Below are 22,134 nucleotides of genomic sequence, written 5' to 3'. Positions count from 1 at the left end.
TCCTCCAGTTGCCTTCATTTATTACATGTGGCAATTCATCTTCATTGTGACTCCACATTTTATCTAAGCCAACACCAGAATATTTTCCTGTAAAAATTTATTGGCGTACAAAACAAGCCATTTTTGGCTTTGACATTCGTTATGAACAGTCTGTAATACATTATAAAATCAGTCCATCTAAAATGAGTGCTACGGTTGACTTCACAAAGACTCCATCCCTTTTTTGTAGTCTTGTAGAAAATCAGAGCCCCTGAAGCTTGCTGAAAATACCAAACAAAAACAATATTTAGTGTTAAAAAGAATCACCATAAATAACATATTATTCTATTTCTTGATCTGTGAAAAAAATCATAATGTTTTAAACTATTTAAAGACCTGAAGCATCTCATGATATTTTCTACATTCAAATAAAGGTTATATGAGGTCTATCTTAGCAATTCCCTTACGTGGAGAATTATACAATCCTATTTGAGAGAAAGCTTCCGCAACAAGATATGAAATTGAATCAGAGAGACAGAGAAGGTAAATTTGCAGTTCCTGTTTGGTTATTTCAAACATGCACATTTTCATCACTGTTGTAAGCCCTTTGATACTTTTTTGGTGTTGAAGCTGGCCTTTTTTCCAGTTGTTGAAAGATCACAATTGGGATGAATAAGCACAGATGTAAAATACATGAAATCAACGCATTAAAAGTGGCTTTTGAGTTTGATTATGATCATAAAATGAACCATGAATTGTTCATAAGTGCAATTAACCTATGCAATAAGCATCATCTCCAGAAACAGATTAAATCTGTTTCCCAACTGGGTCTCAGTTATTAAAAATCATATAGTACAATCTATCTTTCTATTTAGTTTTGGATCATGCTTCTTATCACTGTTACTTGACTGTAATTTCTGAATTTATTATTTTAATTCTAGGCATCTGGATTTCTTACACTAAGTACAAAGCACAAGTTATGTTAACTGCTAAAACATTCACTCTCTTTACAGTTGATTTTCTGTATTCTTCCTGATAATTGGAAAGTCAGCAAATAAAAAGATGCTTTCTTTTAAATGAGAAACTGAATATATTTACCTGTCTTCAACTGTCTTGTTGGAGGGGTAGAATACCTTGAATGAAAACCCACTTCTTGGAAATGAACCCTGTAAATAAAAATACACCGCACTTGCGTAAGTGTACCACTGTACAGATGGTAAGAGACACACTTAAATGTAACTGCATCCCCTTTGGCACCTGACCAGTCATTTTCATGATATTTAAATTCATCCATTCGGTAAATTAAAGGTTGTTTATACAAATCCAGCACATTCTAATTTTGGTAAAGCATAAGGAAGTCTTACAGGATTTATACAAAGACAGTCGGTGTTGGTGACAGTGAACGGGTCGTATTTATCCGCAATGACAAGCATATCTGGCAGAGGATACACCCTTAGGGAGTAGTCGTAGGCCCAGTACACAGGGCTAACGTACAGCGGAAGTGGTGTCAGGTGTCCTTGTGATAATATAGTCTTTACAAACTGCAAGACAAACACAGATAGATAGTTTGAATCATTTTCTACAAGTCAAATGTATTTCTGCAGATGCTAATGCTCTGTTAATAAAGAGGTTTTTAACACAGAAATATTTTTTATGCATCTCACTCCCTCTCATTGTTACGATTTCTATAGTAAAGCAGTGACTCCACTACAGCAGCTAGCTCAAAAGATCTCAAGATCAAGATCTCAAAACTATTACATCAATCAGACTCTCCAAAAAAAAAGCAAAATCTGCTTACTTGTTTCTCCAGCCCAAGAAATACCAGCACTGCCATAATTTTGGGGTACAATTTTTTCGTTCCTCCCCCCTGCCCTCCTCCAGACTTTCCTTGCAAGTCCAGTTAACCAGAAGACCCACACTTAAACAGTCTTTACCCCGAACTTGTGCCTTTGATTGCCATATAGTATCTTTTCCCTTGACCATTCTTATGGTAGCTGCCCTGCTCTAGACACTAGCTGACTAGCTGCCTCCTTTGTAGTTCCCATTTTCATCTGGCAGAATTCAGCCAGGGCATTTTGGTTCCCACAGCCCTCCACTCAAGCCCCTTGAAAGCTTTTATTATGTTTCATCAACCATGTAGCCGCGGTTAGGATCTGTTTTCCCCAAAGGCCTAAAATCACTACGGCAACTAGGTGAGAGGGGCTGCTGTTAAAAGAAAATGATGTACAAAGCATAGGTCCAGCCATTCCACTAATACTTCATGAGGCCTAAAGACACTACTAATTCAATCTCATGTTAGTAACGCAATTTCCCACTCATTCACTGATGGCATAATTAAGAAATTAATGACAGGCAGAAAAGGCAGAGAAACAAAAGTACGCAATAACAAGCCAATACTCCTATTTGCAGAAAGTGTTATAGCACATAATTCGATGTTTCCTTCATGACTCCTTCTCTTCCAAGCAGAAGAAAGCCCTGTATGAGTGCAGGGAAATGAAGATTTATAGTGTGCACACACATAGGCAAAAATGCACACAAAAAACAGGTGCATTAGTGTCCACAGTGGGATTCTTTTTGCTCACAAAGAATCTGCGCACTGTTCTGATGGAGAGAAGGAAGAATTAACAGGAAGTTTCCAAGTCAAACAAACAAGAAAAAAAAACCTGTAAAATAAATGGAAGCAAACTCCATCCATCACTGCAATGAGCCAGTATTGTCCGGATCATTCTCATTCAATTATATCAGTAAGTCCCATCAACTCCTGCTGTGCATTCATTAACTAGAATCATAACTCAGAGTGCTGTGTCGATGTATCAAAAGCAGGATTAAGACTTCAAGTAAAAAGGCAGGGGAAGCAGGTGACCTTTTGGAAAAGTGACATGCTGCTTTCCTGCAAATGTCACTGGTTAATTGATCAAATCTTAAAAAGGTAATTTGTATTAAGCTTTGCATTTAGGAATCAATGTTTTGTGGTACAACATTCGTGGCTGGTGCATAGACACCAACAGTCAGCTGCAAGGAAGTTCTGAGTTCAAGGGCACCTGCAAAGGGACAGCCAGAACGACTTGATGTCATCAATCAGTATCCTGGTTTCGGTTATTTTCCTGTCAAGATGTACATGAAATTAATAATAATAACTGTATAGATCACTCTTTACAATTCTTTTAGCAAACTTAGTTACTCTTACAAAATATCACAAGTATGCAGATCAGAGTACACCAAACACAAACCTTCTGATCAAAAAAAAAGTCAAGCTCTTAGCAAAAAGTGTTGAACAAAACTCAACTCACATGGTTGGGAATATCCATGTTGCTGTTAGGGAAGCGGACACAGTTCCTGCACATTTTGTTTACCAAATCTTCACGAAAGATAATTATTTCTTGGGTGCAATACTGAATCCTAAATGGAAAACATTAATGAAATTAAACAAATTATGATGAAACACTAGAAGATGGAAAGTTGTATTATGAAGTCAATCTTATTCTAATACAGCAAAAAGTACATTTCAATTAAAACAATACCTTCCCATCTTCCCTTCATTACACCTCCAGATTCAGAAAAAACGTGATGCTTTTGAGCAGGTCGTTATACTCAGTTATTAAACTTCTGGCAGTACGTCCAAACCATCTTGTTCAGGATAGTTTCAGCAGTAATTTATTTACACATTACTGTATTTAAAACTAGTTACAATTAATGCAAGTAAGGAATTATCTTAATTTAAAAATGCTAAGGCCATTACATCTGCACATGAACTAGTCATCCGGTATAAATAAATAAATAAATAAATAAATAAAATACCAGTAAATTAGACTGTTACCTGCAAGGATTTGTGGTGAAAACTGAAAATGGCACTAGCTGCCTGAATTCCTCAGTAATAATTTCAGCCAGGGGAGGTCTGAAATAAACAGCAACAGGTGTATCAGCCAAGACTCTTACCTTCCTTAACGATTCAATTCAAAGTTTCAAAAACTGAAAAACAAGCACACTGACCGTGGTAAAATAGAACCGGGACCAGGATCTTCAGGGCCAGGAATAAACACAAATCGACTACTGCAAAAAGACCAGCATAGTGCTTTTATATAAAAGAACCCCACAAGAATCTAAACATTGGTTACATACTTGTATACATGCACTACTTCACAGATGCATGCAAATAACCTATTCTGGGACAGACTTGACAGTTCCTCCTGTTGAAGACCTCCTCTCGTTCCTTATGAAGAACATAAATCACCGCTGAGACAGAAGATGCATATCCACCCCTCACTAAAGTGGAACAACTCTTAAAAAACGCTCACCATTACAGAAAGGATAAGCCTGGCTGCCTCCCTGTTTTAATTTCTTTCATATGTTCTAATCTCTGTAGAAATATTTAGTTCTCCCAGGCCTGGAATGCAGCTTCCACTGAGCAGGGACACAGGAAGGGATAAATAAAAGACCTCTTTCCACAACTGTGTTGTTTCAGTTAGCTCTCAAACTAGCAGCCATGGAGAACTGCGTAGGCAAGAACAGGAAAGCAGAAATGAGATGCCTCCATGTATGCAGTGTTTCAGATGACATTTTCTGGGGCTGGTACAGAAAGCCTGGGTCTGCTGGTAGCAGCATCAAGACCTAAACATCAGTTTATAAAACAGCACTGCATGGGCAGAACCCTGCTGATTTCAAGGGAATTCCAGAGGAAAAAGGGGCTTGCCCACGCAGTGCTTTTGAGGAACCGCGGGCCATGCTTAATGATGTGGAAAATGTTCCAGAGAGAGGTAGTTTAACCTCTGCTCGTTCAATAGCAGACTCCATGACCAAGCTACTCTAGATAGATTGAGAGCTTTACTCTGCTCCCAAAACAATCTTACAGGCCTGTTACCTGATCACAGCAGGCTCACAATAACTGGAGGACAGGGTATCTGTTAGTTTCTTAAAGTAATTAAAGCAAAGCTTTTCACATAATAAGCACATTTCCCTTTTTCATAGCACTTTGCTGCGTACCTTTTATGAATGCTGGGATATTCACAAATTATATCTGCAAGAGCCTTCAAAGAACCTAGAGTCAGAAGAAAAATATCTATGATACAGCACCTGGTTAGACAACAAACACACAGTGTATGAAACACACAGTATATGAATCACCTGTACACTTCCGCACACCAAAAATGTGTCACTTAGAAAATATGTGATTCTTTTCTGCTCCCATGAATTGTTTTACCATCATAATTTTAATTTAATGCACATGTCTGACTGCAAAGAATTCCTTACCTTTCAGTGACTGAATTTGATTTTTTCCATATGGTGCAGACGAAAAATTTCCACAGAAGAAAAAGCAGGTTGGAGGTGCAGAGGAATAACCTGGGAAAACAGAGAATCTGTGAGTATAACATCCATCCCCTCCGCTACCCTTCATCAGTCAGCCTGCAGTGTATTTCATGAAAGGCAGAAACCAAAACAGCATTTGAAGCTCTGCTGCTATTAATACCCCAAACTATTTTCTCAATACAGGCTTTCATTATTTACAGACCTGGTTCCAACAACACTGGTTGTGTGTATCCAACTAACTGCTGACCCAGTCACATAATTACACAAAGTACAACTGTAATAAATAACACAATTTAACAACACACTCTTCCCTTCAAGAGAAAAATAGCGTGTAAGTAAGAAGCAATGGATTACTATTAACCTCCATGCACCATTCCAATTCAAGGGCTCTACTAATATTTAATTCCCTCTTTAGCATTATGAAGCAACAGCGACTGCAATTGCCTGAACGTTTTAAGAATCTAATGAATTCTCACCGTATCACTAATCACACAGAAGCACATGCATTATAGCAAAGGCTATGATTCTATGACTGAAGAAAAAAAGCCTTTTGCAAACTCTAAAACAAAAATAAAACATCTACTCAGGCATTCGTCTCATGTTCCAGGTTACCCTCCAGCTCCCTAGCCTTCAGAACCAGGCTTGCCTTTCCCTCACTGCTTTACAATCCAGACGGTAAATACAACAGAATTGCTTATACCAGAGAAATGGCTCATCAGGATTTTTCCTTGCTATTCCTCTCAGCTATTATTTTTAGTTCATAATTATGAAGCTCATTACTTGTCTATTAAAAAAAAAATCTGAAATTAGTAAATGCAATGTACGCATCTTTGCCAGTTTAATATATTAACCTCACTGACCAAAGTCCCTTCATTACTTCAGCATCTGAAGTCTTAGGTCAGGTTCAGTCTGGTTCAAGGCTTTTGCCAACTTTCATCCAGACACAGAACTGGTTTCCTAACTTCAGAGTTAACTTCCTACCTTCTCACTAGATATTGTGATAACGTGTCCAGTTTTCTTTAAGTGACTAGCAGTTTGCCACCCTTCATTTTACATTGCCTGTTTTTTAAAGCAGACAGCCTCTCACGTTTCCACCCTACCTAAGGCAGACAGGACAAGCTGTTCCAAAAGTGTTCTGGATTACAAAGAAGCAATTCACAGATCTCACAGATGCTTGCTATCCAAATGTTGTCATCATTACCAATGTAATGATGCGTGCAAGAAACAGTTCATATTTTGAGACTAACCGACATTTTCTCCTTGGTAAAAACCAGAAAGCATTCAAAGTGAGTGCTCATCTCTGATGAAGGAAAATGTTTTCCTTAAACTAAGGCTAGGAAGAGTTCTCATGAACATTCTTGTCACAGCACATAAAATGGCTACTGTCCAAAACAATATTGGTACTAAGTGATTTACGAAAAGGAAGTGACAGCTTGCAAAAATATAATACAATCCAATTTTTAAATCTGTTAGAAAAAGATCCAAAAGAAATAGAATAGCAACCATGCAATGCAAATAGCTATCACTAAAATTGCAGGGAGACTTCACTGGTTTTAGGCTTGGGTTTAAAGGGGAATGAATAAAAAAAAAACGCAACAGTTGGGTTTATTCTGGCTTTCTCAGAATTTAAGTTCACCAAAACCACACAATATGGTAGTAACAGAACTCTTGAAAATAGTTGCTCTATGTTTTCCTTGAAAAGAATACTTTTGAAAAATGGTACCAGAACCACTGTTTCACAAAAGAGCACCTTTAGATCACAGTTTGACAACGAAGCTGGCCTAACGCTTAGCAGCTCGTACCCAGAGCGGGCTTGCTGTCAGTAGTAGGCTGTCCAGCCTCCCCTGCATGGGCAGCGATGCTCACGTGAGCGACAACATGATGAAAAGTTCAGGAAGCCAAAGCAGCATAAAACTAACTCTCCAACAAAGGCAACGAGTTTCCCCCAGGCATATTCCCCGTACTGGCTCACCAGGGGGTCAGAGCTTCCAGCCCATGCGAGGGAGGCGACTGAGGGCCAGGCGGCCAGCAGACATCGGCGCCACCCAGCAATGCTGCTCAGCTCTAAGGGAGATGGTAAAAACTCTCTAAAATAAGGCTCGGAAACAAAGCAGTCACCACCTACCTGAAAACATCATATGCAGCTTTTCTAGTACTTCTGCTTGGTCCAGCCATACATCAGAGAGAAATACAAACATGGCATCTTCATTTTCGTCCTCCAGCTGCTTTAGTTTCGCAGAAGCCTTTACTGAAGCTGAGGAAGGCCCTCCAAAGAAGTTTATATTTCCATAGAAGGCTCTACAATATTAAAATACTGAAGTTAATTCTGTTTTCTTCCCAAGTCATTACTAGTTTTGATTATGGCTCACTTGAACCATTTTAATTATTATTATTATGAGAGGTAGCTCAGACGGTATCAATGATCATTTTGTTTTTCAGAAAGAAAACAAAGGAAGAGAAATGGCAGTCACCTAAATCTGAGGCACGGGTGCTGCCCTGCCATGATTTTACAGATCATCTCAGGGTAATATTTATCCTGGCTTCTCTCCCACATCCATTCCTTGAGCAAGAAGGAGCTTCTTATTTGTGTGTATTAGCCATCTCCTTTGCAATTGAGAAGGGTTTAGATATCGTCTGTTATTAACGTGCAAAACCCCATGGCCTTTGGAGGGGTTTTTCTGCTCACATGATAGGCTTTACTACTGGCCCAAGCAGACCTGCAAGTCCCAGAACTGCCTCCTTATTTATTATTTATTTGGGAACATTTGGGGAGGGGAAATAATAGCATACTTCACCATCACAGAGGTTATAATAACGCGCTTACTTGGAAACCCACAACACAACACAAAGTCAGAGTGAGGCTGCCGAAAGTCAGCTTCATACCTAGTGGTAGCAGACGGCTCAGTAGGCGGAAATCCAAAAGCGTTCACGTGGAAAACCTCATCTTCGTACCAACCTAAGACATTTTTGAACAACAAAATAACCTTTAGTTTTTCTAACAACATCATGTCCTAGACATTAGTCAGACGGTTGGCAGCTGTGCTGCATAGCTAGTCCCAGGCTCCATCAATCCCTCTTGTGACAGCACCATCCCCGCGCTGTGCAGCGGTGAACCAGAGCAGGGAACTATCCGGCTGAAAAACAGGCTGAGCAAGAAACCAACTCCTTTTTACCCCGGTCATTTCTCTGAATGGACTTGCTGCCCAGCCACACAAACGACCTTCTCAACCCAACTGAGTAAGAATAAGAATGTAGCGGAACAGGAATCATTTTTTGTGGCCCAGCCACTGAAGAGTCTGCATCAAACTGCACCCTTTCTTGAGAGGAGCTGTCATATCTTAAAAGAACAGAAGTAACAGTGTGATTCTTGTCCCCACTTGCTATTGACTTCCACTTAGTTTATTTTGTAAATTGTAAGCATAAATGCATTAACAGAAAATAAACCGGGGTTATGTGTATCGCACAGAGTAATATCCTACCAATGGCAACGTCCATCGTTGCATGGGAACATGTTTAAGGCTCCAGAACTGCAAGCACTTACACTGCCTTTATGAGAAGCCTGTGAAGGACTGAGGCTTTGCCAACAGCAAGCAGCATTTCCATGTTGTTAACTCATACTGCTTGGTTATTTTAGTCCGTCTTCCTGATCTAGTCATATCTTTTCCAAGCATGTTGTAGACATGTTAACTAAGGCCGATCCCCAACACTGCCACAGATGCTCTCATCCCACTGATGTGACTGAAAACCACAGAATTTCACAGAGCTCTGCCTCCAGAGCCCACAAGATAGCAGGAAAGGCTTAGGGCCAAAATTCTCAGTCATAAACTTAGCTCATGGTCAAGCCTCACCATCATGAGACTTATCTTTTTAGCCAGATCTAGCAAGTATCTAACTGCAGCAACAGCCACGTGCAGAATAATTTATTCCAAGTTAAAAAAAAAAAAAAAGAGTCTGCTTTACCTTCTGCCAAAACAAAGCACGATTCAGTATATAAACCACTGTGGAACTGGTGCAGAGAGGTTAAGAAACATATTTTTCTTAGATCAGGACTCGTAGGCTAGCTCGTTAGCCAAAGTTTGCTTTCCAGCTGGTGTAATACATTTGGACTCCACTGGAAGTTCAGAGGCTGCCTGCAGAGCCCGGTGATCACCTGGCAGCTGAACAGGTAAGCTCATAAGCAGAACAGAAACCTTCCACTAGGAGGAATACTAACCTTGTCCTAAAAGTCTTTGAAAGGGCACTGAGCTGCAGCAGCCACGTAATTTGCAAAAGAAAGAAAGTGACAGAGCTGCAACTCTCTATACATAATTTTTAACGGTCAATATTGGTTTGTTATTCTAATTGAAATTCTCCAGATCTGCGGGAAATTTATTCAACTCTTACATCACAGATAAAGGATATTGCTTTACTGAGGTCTAGCTGGACGACTCCTGTAGGATCTTCTAGGAAATACTTTCCCTAAAAAACAGGATTCATTAATGAAGCAAAGTATATCCAAACATATACATGCTTCAGCCAGAAGCACCTATAAGCCAACATTTATTAGCAGTTTAGCAAAGCGTTTAATATCTTAAGTTTAGAGCACAGGGGCAGAACTAAAAACAATGTAGGCTATAGGAAGGGTATCATAGCAGCTCCCCTTAGATATGCTGCAGTTTTGATCGCTGGGGCACCCCTCCCCTATAATTACAGGCCAATGCAATGGCAAACCCACACACAGTGATTTGAGGCTCCAGCACTTCAATAAGGAGCACGCTTAGAAAATATAAGCCTCTTTTTGGGGAATGAATCTTGCACCGATACTGACTTAGACAGCAGGATAAAGTGGTAAGACATTTAAGCCTTCTCATTTTCTAATATATTACAGTGCTGAATGGATGGTGACCCAGATATTCCCCAGTGAACAGCAGCCTACCTCCTTGAGCTGAGTGATCATCCCGAGGACAATCACTTCCCCCACCTTCGATGTATTGCCCAACAGGGTTTCTATTGTTTTAAGCTGGAACCAAAGGCAAAGAATCATGTAAGAATTAAATCCAACTCTCCATACAGCTATTCTAAAGCAAGCAAGACAAAGCACCAGGCAGCATAAATTCCCACACAAATACACAAACAAGCTAGGACAGAATTCAGACTAATTAGAAAATCAGGGACATGTTTCTGATTGTCGAATGTGGCAGAGTTTAGGGAAATATTTCCAATGATGGCTGCTAGCATAAAGAAGGGCTTAGCAAGTAAGTATTTGTTATTTTGCTTACAAATGGCTTAAAACTGGAAAGAACAAGTGATAATTTCTGCTCTTGCATATGAACATCAACTGCAGTAAATGGATCTTCATTGGGATCCAGACTGAACCACAGGGCCAGCTTGTGCCCACACAGCACCGCTGATTACTTTTATTGAGGAACCTCAGAGGGACGACAGAATACCCCAGGGTAACAGCGGTGATACCGCGTACATGCTGTCTGTGGGTTCTGGACAAACACCGTTTGGTCTGTCAACCTGCAGTTTAGAGAGACAAACCTCCTGTAACACCAGCACAAACAACGCGCTCGCCACCGCTGGCAGGGAGGACAGCAAGCTGTCAAGAGCGAAAGATGCCTACACAGCCTGGATGGAGATTCAGCTAAGGGCAGTTGTTCTTTTCTATGTGATGGTACACCGAACAAGGAAAAACAGGCAAGCTGGTCAAAGAAAAAGCTTTTATTTGGCGCCCAGAGACACACACGTGATTTTTTTAAAAATATATAATAATTATATAACATGGGGAGAGCATTTAATACGAGAAAACTGAAATGGGAACAGAACAGACTCAAGTCATGACCTTACTCAACTGTCGGTTTGTGACTTTAGTGCTGACAAAAGAAAAAAGCAAGAAAAATGTTCCCAAGCACAGAGAAGCAAAGCGCTGTAAGCTGAACAGGTAATGTATTTCCACCTCAGGAAGCCAGATCTCTCGTGCATTTCATAGCTGCTTTTGAGTAGCTTAGTCATCATGCTGATCTAAGCCAAATAACTGCGTTTTTGACACACAGGCTAAAAATGATAGGAAAAAAAAACTCGTTCTCATTGATTACCCATACTGGATGTAAAAATAAGGTGTCACTGGAGAAGTATTACTGCGTTAAAGTGTAACACCAAGCACAGCTCCCTCCGCAAGAAAAGCAAACAGATTTTTTACCTGGAATTTGCTCCTACTGTCATCAGGATGAACAACAACTGCTGCGGGTGTAAACAACTCATGTCTGTGAATCCTCTGCAGAAAGCAAAATTGAAGTAATCCAGTTTTTTAAAAAATGTGCATAGTCAAAAAGCCAGTTCATTACAACCACCATACAAAATACTTTCTAAAGTTCTCTTACTCTGTTTTACCCAGCAACATTTGATTTGTTGAGCACAACCAGTTCTTTCGACAAAAATTTGCTTCTAAGAAATAGATTATCAGTACAACGAGACAATAAAACTAAGCTCAAAAAGCAACAGTGCACCTGTAACGGTTTTAAAAGTGATTCCTGACCATCTGGAAGAAAGGGGCGAGAGAGCAAAGAAGACTCTACGAAATGCTAGCTACATGGAAAAGAGCAGGTTCTATCTTCAGAGCAGGGCCTATTGAAAGCAGACTTTTTAAACTAATAGGAGCAAACTACACAAAAAATAAACTGCAGAGAACATGAAGAAAACACGTTGTAGAAATTTTCACGTCTTTCCATGTCTTTCATGCAGTCCAAACACCTCCCCTTGGAACAAGCCCATCGCTACCAGCCCATGTAACACGTGCAGCAGTTAGTGCCAGCAGCCTTCACCCACAGTGACCCAAACCCTCACTTTTCTGGAGGTCAGAAAGGAGCAAACGTGACAACCAAACACAAAGCCTGTACACAGAGCCTACGTGAAACTGTCAGACAAAGAGGTGCAACAGCACAACACAGTCTAGGAAACAAGCAGGCTTCAGGACATCCCCGCTTGACACCTCCAGCTGCTGTTCACAGAACCCAACCTGAGTGTGCCAGCACCAGCAGGCTTCACCAACCCTGAGCACTGCTTGTAGGAACTAAACCCTCTTTAGCTAATGGTTAACCAACCATCCAGGGCAGAGGTTCCCAAATTGCAGTACACACGCTCCCAGAGGCAGCAAATCCCCTCAAGACAGAGCATTGCTGGTATTTCGGTGTATGTGACGCTGTGCATGCACCTCCCTACGGTCCGAAGGACGAGCAGGTCACGCAGGCTGCCCGTGGGGTGGCACCGGCAAGAAGCCAGCTCGCTGCCTGCCTGCGTCCCGGTGCTGCGCCTACACCTGGAGCCAGGGCCAGGCAGCTCTCTCTGCACAGCTCCTGCCAGCACGGAGCATGATCCGTGCAGCGGAGCAGCTAAAGCAGGCACCTGGTAAGCAATTAACAGGACCTCTGGTCAGCCACTCACCGCGCCAGCCGTGCTGCTTGTGCTGGACTGCAGGAGAGAGGCAAAGCAGGACACAGAGTACGCGGGTGGGTAACGGGGGGACTGGACCCATTTCTGGGGTGAATGGACGGAAGGAAAGAACGGGGCTGAGCTCGGGCTCTGAGGGGTGCCCAGGCCACAGTGCTGCGGGGCTGACTCCTGGCTGTGTGCACGGACTGCTCCAGGGCCACCACCCACGGACGCTGCCACCACGTGCGACTAGCAGCGCAGCGGTGCCAAGCGAGTCCCGCCGGGGAACGCTGTTCTGGAGTTGCCCACAACAGAGGACGCGATGCATGCGCCACCACGAGATGACAAGGGGTGCCTGGCTCTGACTGAGCGTTTTGAAAAGTGGAAAATGAGTAACTGAAATAAGCCGGCAGCAAACTTCAGTGCTTCAAGGAGAGGCTGAACCTGAGCTTCACGGGGTTTGGGGTTCGTATCATCTCAACAAGCGCTACGTACAATGACACGCTAATCAGACCCAGCACAGAGCCAGCCTACACGGGAGACAAGAGCGAGACACAATCTCCTGTGGGAACACACAATCTACTCTTATGATGCTAAAATGCAGAAACACAAGCATCGATCATGCTGTATGGTGTCAGTTGAATAGCCTGATAAAATTTAGTACAGATCTTGTTCTTACTCAGATTTTATTTAACCTGGAGCTCACAGCAGCGCCTCAGGCCAAAGCACTGCTGTATATACAAGTATGAACCCAAACAACAGCATTTTGCCCATGTATTCTGTTGAACAAAGCAAAACTGTTTCTCACCTGTTGTAAGATGGAGTAGCGCTCACGAAACAACTCTGCTTTATCTCTAGCAGATCCAAATAAGTTTGGTGCAGGCAAGTTGGTCATTGACAGACTGCAAGAAGTTTAACAAAATCAAGATTAAAAAACATACATTCCTCACACAGAAATGACTTATTGATCTCAAAGGTGTGGGAGGCTGCAGAAGTCATAACACTACTGCATAATATATTTAGTCAATGCCTAAGATTTCTGCTAGGGACCCTGTGTTCTGCATTCTGAAGGCTACCTCAGTTTAATTTCCCTCTTACTCACAGTCCTTGAGACCTATCTTTCAATCCGAATGGGACCCTGCAGAAATCAGTTCTTTAAAAACAGTTAAGTCTACTAAGTGGCCATGAACAAGAATATTTTCTTCCTGTTGGTTAGCAGATTGTCTTCATGGAGTTCTCTGCTTCCAACAGCCTGGAAAGCTAGAAAGTGGCACTGGAGTTAACCTCCTGCTGCAAACACACTGAATGTTGGGGCTGGACCAGCAGAATCACGAACCGAGACTAGAAAAGGAGTTGCACTTTACGTGAATGTCACTGTAATGCCTCACAACGAGTATCACTACGCGTTCTGCAGCTAACCACCCTTCAAGCTTCATAAGAGCACAGCCTCCTTTTGGCTCAGCAGTCTGGGCTGCTTGCTGTTCAATGTAAATTCTTTAGCTACCAGAGCATTTACAGCCAATTCCTGCAGCTACTTCTTTCTTTCTCCACCCTGGGGGATCACTCCTCTTTTTTTCTTTTTTAAGCTCTCTTCAGAAATTCCTCTTGAGCTTCAGATGTTGCAAGCTACAGTCTAGGGAATAAATACAGGCAACAGACAGGCCAAATTTATTGAATAAAAATAAAACAGCCAAATACAGAAAGGAAAAAAAAAAAACACTTCATCTAGTGATGCCCTTAGCCTTACGGTCTCTTTTACTCGTTAGGTGGCATTAACACGGTCTGAACACTTTTGCTGTCTGATAAACGCCCAAGCTTCAGAGGCAGGAAGATCACAGGCAGCACAGAATACACTACCACAGAAGATACAGATGGCCATTTCAACTTCATCCTGGGCGAGGAGAAACCCAGTGGCACATTTATTTATGAGACAGCATTTACCATTGTCTCTGAAAAGCCAGTTGGGCTCTAAGAAACAGAATTATCTTATTTTCTCACACAAGCTTGAGATGAGTGAACCCCAGAGGGGAAGATTAGAAAACAGACTTTCAAACACAGCAAACAAGAACTCTTTCTTAAAACAAGAAGCAGTTGGAACTTAAAATATGCAACACTTACGGTAGAAACCTCTTTCTTTCTGAATTGTAAACATAGCGTGGAATATCAAAGGCCCCGATAATGTTGAAAACGTTTTCTCTGAAATGAGAATACATTTATAGCGTTATCTTAGGTGGAACTAACAAACACTACGGAAAGAAACCAACTGAACAAAACTACATTCATTTTGTTCTCCATCACCCTGTGTTAACTCCATTTCTCCCACTCCCCTCTACCTGTTGCCTACTACAGCAACTTCTAATTCAAAAAAAGGGAACTCTTCAGACGTTTATTTAGAAGTGTCAGAGGGATAAATCACTTTGCATTGTGATCCTCCGGTATCTTTCTGGACAGCCGAAGAGCTTTGGCATGGTTAAAACGAATAGTTTTAAACATGCACGATCTCCAAACTATTCATCAAGCTGATACATCCCATTATATTCACTGGAGCAGCTCTCTTCTCTGATGCCTCCCATTTTACTCTAAGTGCATCAAATTCATCAGAATAGATAACAAATAGCCCATGAACTTTTGCTAAGGCTTACAAGCACAGGACAACCATCACTGCCTATCAGGCAACGATATCGTAGGCTTCAGATTGCATTTCTTACAAAACTCTGCCCTGAGGCTTTCTGTGCCGTAATTCAAGAGAGTTTTACAGGCTGGTCCTGTGGTCTGTGAACTGTTCCCTCCAGGACTCTGCACTAAGAATGTGTGCAGACGGGAGCGAAAAATGCATTTAGGTATGTAAAGCGACGAGTGAGAAATGCATTTAAGTATGTGAAGTGACATAAGAAAAAGTCCCACTCAAGCTATCTGCATTGCAAAGGCGCCAATGCCTAGGAGAAAAGTCAAAAATAAATTTTTTTTCATACTGATGCACCGTGGGATCACAGGATCTGACATGCCCAATAAACCATTTATTTTCATGATTTGCATTACAATGCCAGCACACAGAGTAAACACTAAAGAAAACACATTCATCACAATCACAAATAAAATTCTCAAAAGCACAAGTAATTGCTCTCTGCTTTGTTATCACAGAGTGAAAATCAAGCGAAACAGCCCTGCTATACAAAAACAAAAAGCAACAAAAAGCAGCACCCTGGAGGAAGGTTTTCCAAGTGCTTTCAGAAAAGAGCTATCTTAGAAAGGTTGCAAAAATAACCTCATTTCATTTTCATCTACAGAAAAGAAAACAAAGAAATGAACAGAGGTAACAAGTTCTCTCTAAATCCTAAGTATCCGTTTATTTTATTGGTTAATATTCAACCTGTGTCACACGTAACACATAACCGTATAATTTTAATTCCAGAATCTCAGCATTATATTTAGAATCCCCTAGAGGCCTATCCATGAGAACAAATCTTCTAAGAAGGAACATTACTAACCTTCAAAGGCAGCATCAGGGAAAGCACAAAGCAATTACTGCACGTGTGGCACTGCAGAAAATGCCTGACATTTATTTCCCAGCAAGAAATAACTCCCATAAACATCAAATTAAAAAATGTCACCGTACATTGTTTCGTCTAATGCCTGGCTACATTCTTGGACAGCTGCTTCCACCGTGGATAGTTCAATCATATTAGTTGACACTGAAAAGAAAAATTCCAAGGATTAAAACCGCAGCCTATGGAAAACGGTAAGGAAGTAAGTAGGTCTCAAATATTTTACCAAAAGGGTGCAGTATTCTTAGAGGAATGAGCTCCACAAATAAGCATATTTTCAATAATGTAATGACACCACTTTCTCTCTGCAAACGGATCTCTTCATATTCTTACCAGAAGGATGCATCTCTAGCTAAAAAATAACCCACACACATATTGTGCCCGCCATTAATTCACTAAACACGGAGAACAAGACAATTATAGTTTATGCAAAGCTGCCAAATATACTACAAATGTGTTACATGAGAGCTTTCACATTCTGGAGGTTAATTTTGTTCCAGAACATTATCACACAGATTGCTGTCATAAATAAGTATTCAAACAGCTTAACACAATCTTGGAGACAGGCACATTGTTGTCTTCATGGATGTTAAACTGATAATTGAAATTCAAAAACATTTCTAAACACCAATGTTTTCCTGAACTTGAAGGGGAATCCAACGCATGGATTCACAAAAGGGCTTGGTCAGCGCTGCCAAGCCTCACTGCTGAGCTCTGGGAGAAGAAATCAGCGCACGAACCCAGCACCCGAGTTCCCTTTCCAGGGCACGCAACATAAAATCACAACTCCTGGAAGGCAGTGCTCAACAGCACAGCATGAGGGGCACCATGTGAGCTGGCAGAACTGCAGGGGATAGATAGCACCGTGTCTGAACTGCAGTCTCAAGCAACTCCTGGACAGCAGCTGGACTACACTGGAATTTATTGCACAAAACAGCACCTTGCACAGAGAGCATTGCTAGCAAGTACACTAACTGCATGTGCTACATTGGCCCTAGAGTTTATTGCACTGATTGAAATTTGTTCAAAAATGTGGATGCGTTAATTTGTACCCGCAGGCTTCATGCTAGATGAGGAGCAGCTCTCCAAAGTGGTTTTGCTCCCCGTTTGATCAGCTCTGACGTATTTTGCCAAGGCTAGTGTGAGAACACAAAGCGTAACTTCTGTAGTGGGTGCTCCAGTTAAACGACATGTAAAGCAAGCAAATACTCGCCCTTGATTTTACGTGGTCAATAGGAGAGGCTGGGAAAGTTTCCAGAACTCACGTAAGGCCTAATACTCATTTTAGATCACGTTTATATGGATTTGAACGTCCTCAGTCAAAGGCTGGAAGTGGGCTCACGTTTCCTGGTTTTCATGAGCTCACATCAGTAAAAGCCTGTATATTTTAGGCACCTCCTTCAGCCATGTTCTTTAACTAAAGATGCTACAACTCCCACTTTGGTGGTCCAGGATCAGGGAAGCTGGATCTGTGTGCCTCAGGACACAGTGTCCCAGTTAAGCAGGAGGTAGTACCCAAACGAGATGCTGCTGCCAAGGTGACGGAGTTTCAGGCATGCTCAGACCCACAGGGGTTGTGGGAACTTTACCAGCAAAAGCTCAACTCTTACAGCTTCAAGTATTTATGGAATTTTCCAGGAGTTTTCTGCATTGCACTTCTGGACTTAGCCATTTGTGGAACGTGATGTAGTTCACACACCAAGCAGGTACGGCTTCCCCAGCACCACCGTGCGCCAACTGCTATCAGCACCTTCTGCCCGGTGTTACTACCACACGATCAGGCCGGCACAACAGAACATCACCGTCTGCCTTAAGGCTTCAGAGAACGTGCAGGTGCCGGTTAAACTCCCTCCGTAGTTGGTTTAAGTTACTGTGCTGGACTACTGCACTGGTGCACTTGCACCTGCCACTCCATCTGGACGCGAGGGCAGCGACCTCCGAATGAAGGGAGGTGACCGTGCCCTTCCTGCAGTCGCGGCGAGGCTCTGAAGGTTACAGCTGTCAACACCTCTAACCCTTCTCTGGACTTGGACTACTGAAAACCAAGTCAATTAATTTCTTGCTATATATTTAATATTTAAAATCACGGTTTCACATGCAAAGATGTCCACGGTGTCCAGCTCGGTGGTCTCAGTAGCTGACACTGAAGAATTTCGCTACTTTTGGAAAAGTCAGGAGGTACCAAGGCGCCAACTTTTTGAATGGCAAAATTATACTATCCTTTGCTGACATCAGTATTCACTGATAACTTCAGTATTTAACAAAACAAAACGACAACAAATACATTTATCTTGATCAACGCGGTGTGACCAGAATGACACTGTAGTGCATTAAGCTGCCAGTAACTCTCTGTCTAAATAACATCACAATTGCAAGATAAACTTAGCAAGATTAAGAAAAATATGTTACTTACAAGGCTGCTTTTCAACAGCATCGATGACCTTTTCAATTACATCTTCAAGCTCTACTTCACTGAGGGACTGAAGAGCTTCAGTAAGATACTTCATAGCTTCCCTAATTTCAACGAAGAAAATTAGCTCAAAAAGCAATTAATACTAAATAAAGTTCATACAAACGGTGCCAATTTTGGCAGACGTGCACATAAGCACTAAATGCCTTGTGATTAAAAACGTAGAAATAATCAGTGCTGCGTAATACACTCAGACACAAAATTCACCAGGACTGAAAACACTGAGCGTAGGAAGCAGGTACAGAGAACTTTGTTTTCATGTCCAAAGGGACCTCGGAGGGCTCGTGGTCCAGCCTCCTGCTCCAAGCAGCGCTAACTGCACGGGCCGCTCATGTTGTGCACAGCCCTGCTCAGGTTTTGCACGCCTCCAAGGATGGAGATGTCACAGCCTCCCTGGGCCCTGTCTCAGCGTTTAACTACTCTTGATTGTGAACGTTTTTTTTCATGGCATTATAGAAAAGCCCAAGGAAGACTGGGATTTGATTCCCCTGAGCCCTCCCATCCTGAGGCTGAACAAACCCAAATCCTTCACCTTTTTTCCACAGGTCACGTTCTCCGACCCTCTCATCATCTTGGTGGTCCTCCACTAGACCCTCTCCAACTTTTTAATCTCTTGAACCGAGGGGACTAAAACTGGACAAGTGGGATTTATTTTGTTGTAAGCTGCGCTTGCTGCCTCTCCCCCTTTCCCTGTGCACAAGCCCCTCTTTCTCCCCAAGCCCCCTTTGGGCAGCTGAACACCGCCACCTCAGAATCACAGAACCATCTAGGTTGGAAGAGACCTCCAAGATCACTCAGCCCAACCTCTGACCTAACACTAACAAGTCCTCCACTAAACCATATCACTGAGCTCTACACGTATCACTAAGCTCCTCCGGCTTCCCCATGCACCTCGAGCCCCTGCGCCTCACCGCCCCGACTGTCCTCGCTCCACCTGCTCCACATCACCAGTACCCCAATATCGGAGTCATTTTCATTCGAAACAACATGAGAATTAAAAATCCACTTCTTCCCTCATCCTTAGACTACACTCTGGGCGCTAAAGATAACGATTTTCTTATTACCATCATCCGTCACCCCATCAGAGGTGGCATTTGGTTGACGGCCTGACCTTCGTGACGTCTCTGCTCATGTAACGGTGCAAGCCAGGGGCTCTGAACTCGAACCCCTCACTACTGCACTTGCCAGGACCTTGTCCCATCATGCCAGGAATAAACGAGAACTCATATTAAGCATAACTGTGAAAGGAAAAATAAAGGCAGTGGAGTCCCAGGTGCTGCTCTGCCACCTTCCCCTGCAAGCAGCATGCTCTCTCCCTTCACTGCAGCCTGGCGCACGTTACCACGGCCCCTCGGGCATCCTGAAATACCACTTCGGGAGACCCAAACCCGTGACTGCGGCCCGGGACGAGGCCCCGAGGGCTGCCACAGGCGAACAAGGGCCCCAGCACCGGCAGGGCGGGCGCCGAGGCCTGCCCCCGCCGAGCCCCGGGCGGCGCTGCGCGGGCAGCCCGAGGAGCTGCCGAGGTGGGCCCGGGCCGTGCCGCCGGCCCCCGAGAGCCTCCCCCCGCCGCCGCCCCGCTACTCACGCCCGCAGCAGGAGCCCCCGCACCCGGAACGCGGTGCCCAAGCGGCGCCGCAGCCGCTCCGGCTCCATGGCGGCCGCGCAGCCCCGGCCCCGGCCCGGCCCCGCCGCGGGGGGCGCTACCGCGACATGGCCGCCCCCCGAGCGGGCTGGCCGGGCTGCGGCGGGCCCCGCGGCCCCCTCACAGGATGGCACTGGGTGGGTTTCCCTCGGTTTCCCCCGTTCTGCCTTTCTTCTCGGTCCGAGCAGGTTTTACCAGGTCTGGGTGGCGGCCCTCAGCAGCCTGCGGGCATTGCCCGCTGTAGGGCACCTCTGATACGGCCGCCTCGCCTTTAGCTGCTCCTCTGGATGTGGGGAGGCCGTACACCGTGATCCTGGTCCGTATCGTGCTGTAACTGCCCCACCTGAATGTCAAGTTTACTAGGACAAATGTCGGCTGCCTCAAGGTTTAGGATATGGTAAACTGTTAGTTCTTTGGTCCATCACCCCACAACACTGACTGCCCATGGTCCGGCACGGTTAGACATAGGTTCCCCTCCAGTTGGCCCTGTCTTGGGCAACAAGCATACGGCTGTCCCCACAGCTAACTTTACACTCACACTAACTTTACATTTAACCAGGGAATTAACCCTACACACGATTTTTCCTTTGGGCCTAAGCAGTTGAAGTCTGTTGCAGCATACCAAATCCTGGTATAGAGCACAATAAATACGCTGCACCTCTTACAGTTCCAGTCTCGTGGGGCAGCTGCCTTCTCTCCAGCCAAAAAATGATTGTTACTTCATTGAAATATTCTCAAGCCCATCCGTCAAAGTACAGCTTTGTTCCACAGAATGCTCAAAAAGTAACTCTGAAAGTTCCTTGATCAAAAGACTGTAGGGATATAAAACCAGATAAAAAATATCAGCCTATTTTATATAGTCCATTCTTGACTGCGTCATTTATAATCAGTCCTCCTCATCTGGAGGAAGCTTATGGGTGAAGCTGAATCTATCTACTCCCTTTAGACATAAAACTACCATCTGACAGGTTTCAGCTATTTTGGCAGGAAATACGATTCATTTTTTCATTCTAGGCATGCAGTTAGGTGTGAATTATGAACCCTTATGTAAGTTTTCCTATTTGCTAAAATTACTGCTTTTTCTCCTTTAAAAAAATCTAATTTGTCAATCAGCTCATGTCTCACCTGAAGAAGGAAGGTAACCCTCTTCTAACAAAAGCAATTCTTTTAAGATACATGACCAGAACAAGAATATAAAGCATACTCCTGTGGCACCCTGCAGTACTTGGGGTTCTGTTAGGTTGCCTGGAGCCTCCCACCAGAGATATAAAAGTATTCCAGCGTGAGCTTTAGAATTCTGTTCCACTGAGCCATCTGTCTTGTGCTCTGGAAGCCATGCCCAGCTCTTCATCCCCACTGCTTTTTATGTCCTTTATCTGCGATGACTTTCTTGGACATCAGCACTACAGTGTCAGCGCGCGTGGCTTGAGAGCAGAGAGCTGGCTGAGACAGGGTAATGGTTTAAGATCAGACAGCACATCCACCTCGAGCCAAAGGTGAATTGATGGAATTGTTTTGTTACACCAAGCACGGTAGATAGCTCATCGTTCATGTCTGTCACTGCTCCGCTGGCAAAAGCCACGGGCTGCTGACTTCGCACTGCTCCCAGGTTTCTGAGAGATCACGTTGTAGCTCTACTTGACCTATAGATTATATAGATACAGTTTGGAAAAAAAAAATCTTAACTCTTTCAAATGTTTACTCCTATGTTTTAAACATCATCCTAATGTGTCATAATTACATTTCATTTTGATGTTAGCAGTCACTGACAGGAATAGTTA

General features: G+C 43.1%; 1 protein-coding gene across 2 annotated transcripts; it reads right to left on the bottom strand.

Moving 5' to 3' along the window:
- Window positions 1–82: 82 nt before the first annotated feature.
- POLE2 (DNA polymerase epsilon 2, accessory subunit) lies at window positions 83–20,448 on the bottom strand. Of its 2 annotated transcripts, XM_083839194.1 has the most exons (20): window positions 20,297–20,388; window positions 19,773–19,946; window positions 18,652–18,752; window positions 16,310–16,385; window positions 14,812–14,889; window positions 13,502–13,595; window positions 11,465–11,539; window positions 10,199–10,282; window positions 9,685–9,741; window positions 9,244–9,292; window positions 8,167–8,239; window positions 7,409–7,581; window positions 5,227–5,316; window positions 4,960–5,014; window positions 3,970–4,029; window positions 3,797–3,874; window positions 3,270–3,378; window positions 1,344–1,520; window positions 1,078–1,145; window positions 83–260 (listed from the first exon to the last, which is right to left on the bottom strand). In XM_083839194.1, the coding sequence occupies exons 3-20, from the start codon at window positions 18,743–18,745 to the stop codon at window positions 242–244; spliced, it is 1,509 nt and encodes a 502-aa protein (XP_083695320.1). In that variant the 5' UTR covers window positions 18,746–18,752; window positions 19,773–19,946; window positions 20,297–20,388; the 3' UTR covers window positions 83–241. The 2 variants fall into 2 exon arrangements, with proteins under 2 accessions (XP_083695320.1, XP_083695319.1); XM_083839193.1 differs by lacking the exon at window positions 19,773–19,946 and having other exon boundaries at window positions 20,297–20,448.
- Window positions 20,449–22,134: the final 1,686 nt, after the last annotated feature.

This window comes from Anser anser, assembly GCF_964211835.1.
Source record: "Anser anser genome assembly, chromosome: 5".
Classification (NCBI taxonomy): Eukaryota; Metazoa; Chordata; class Aves; order Anseriformes; family Anatidae; genus Anser; species Anser anser.
Note: the sequence above shows the minus strand (reverse complement) of the source record. Positions and strands in the feature narration are given on the sequence as shown.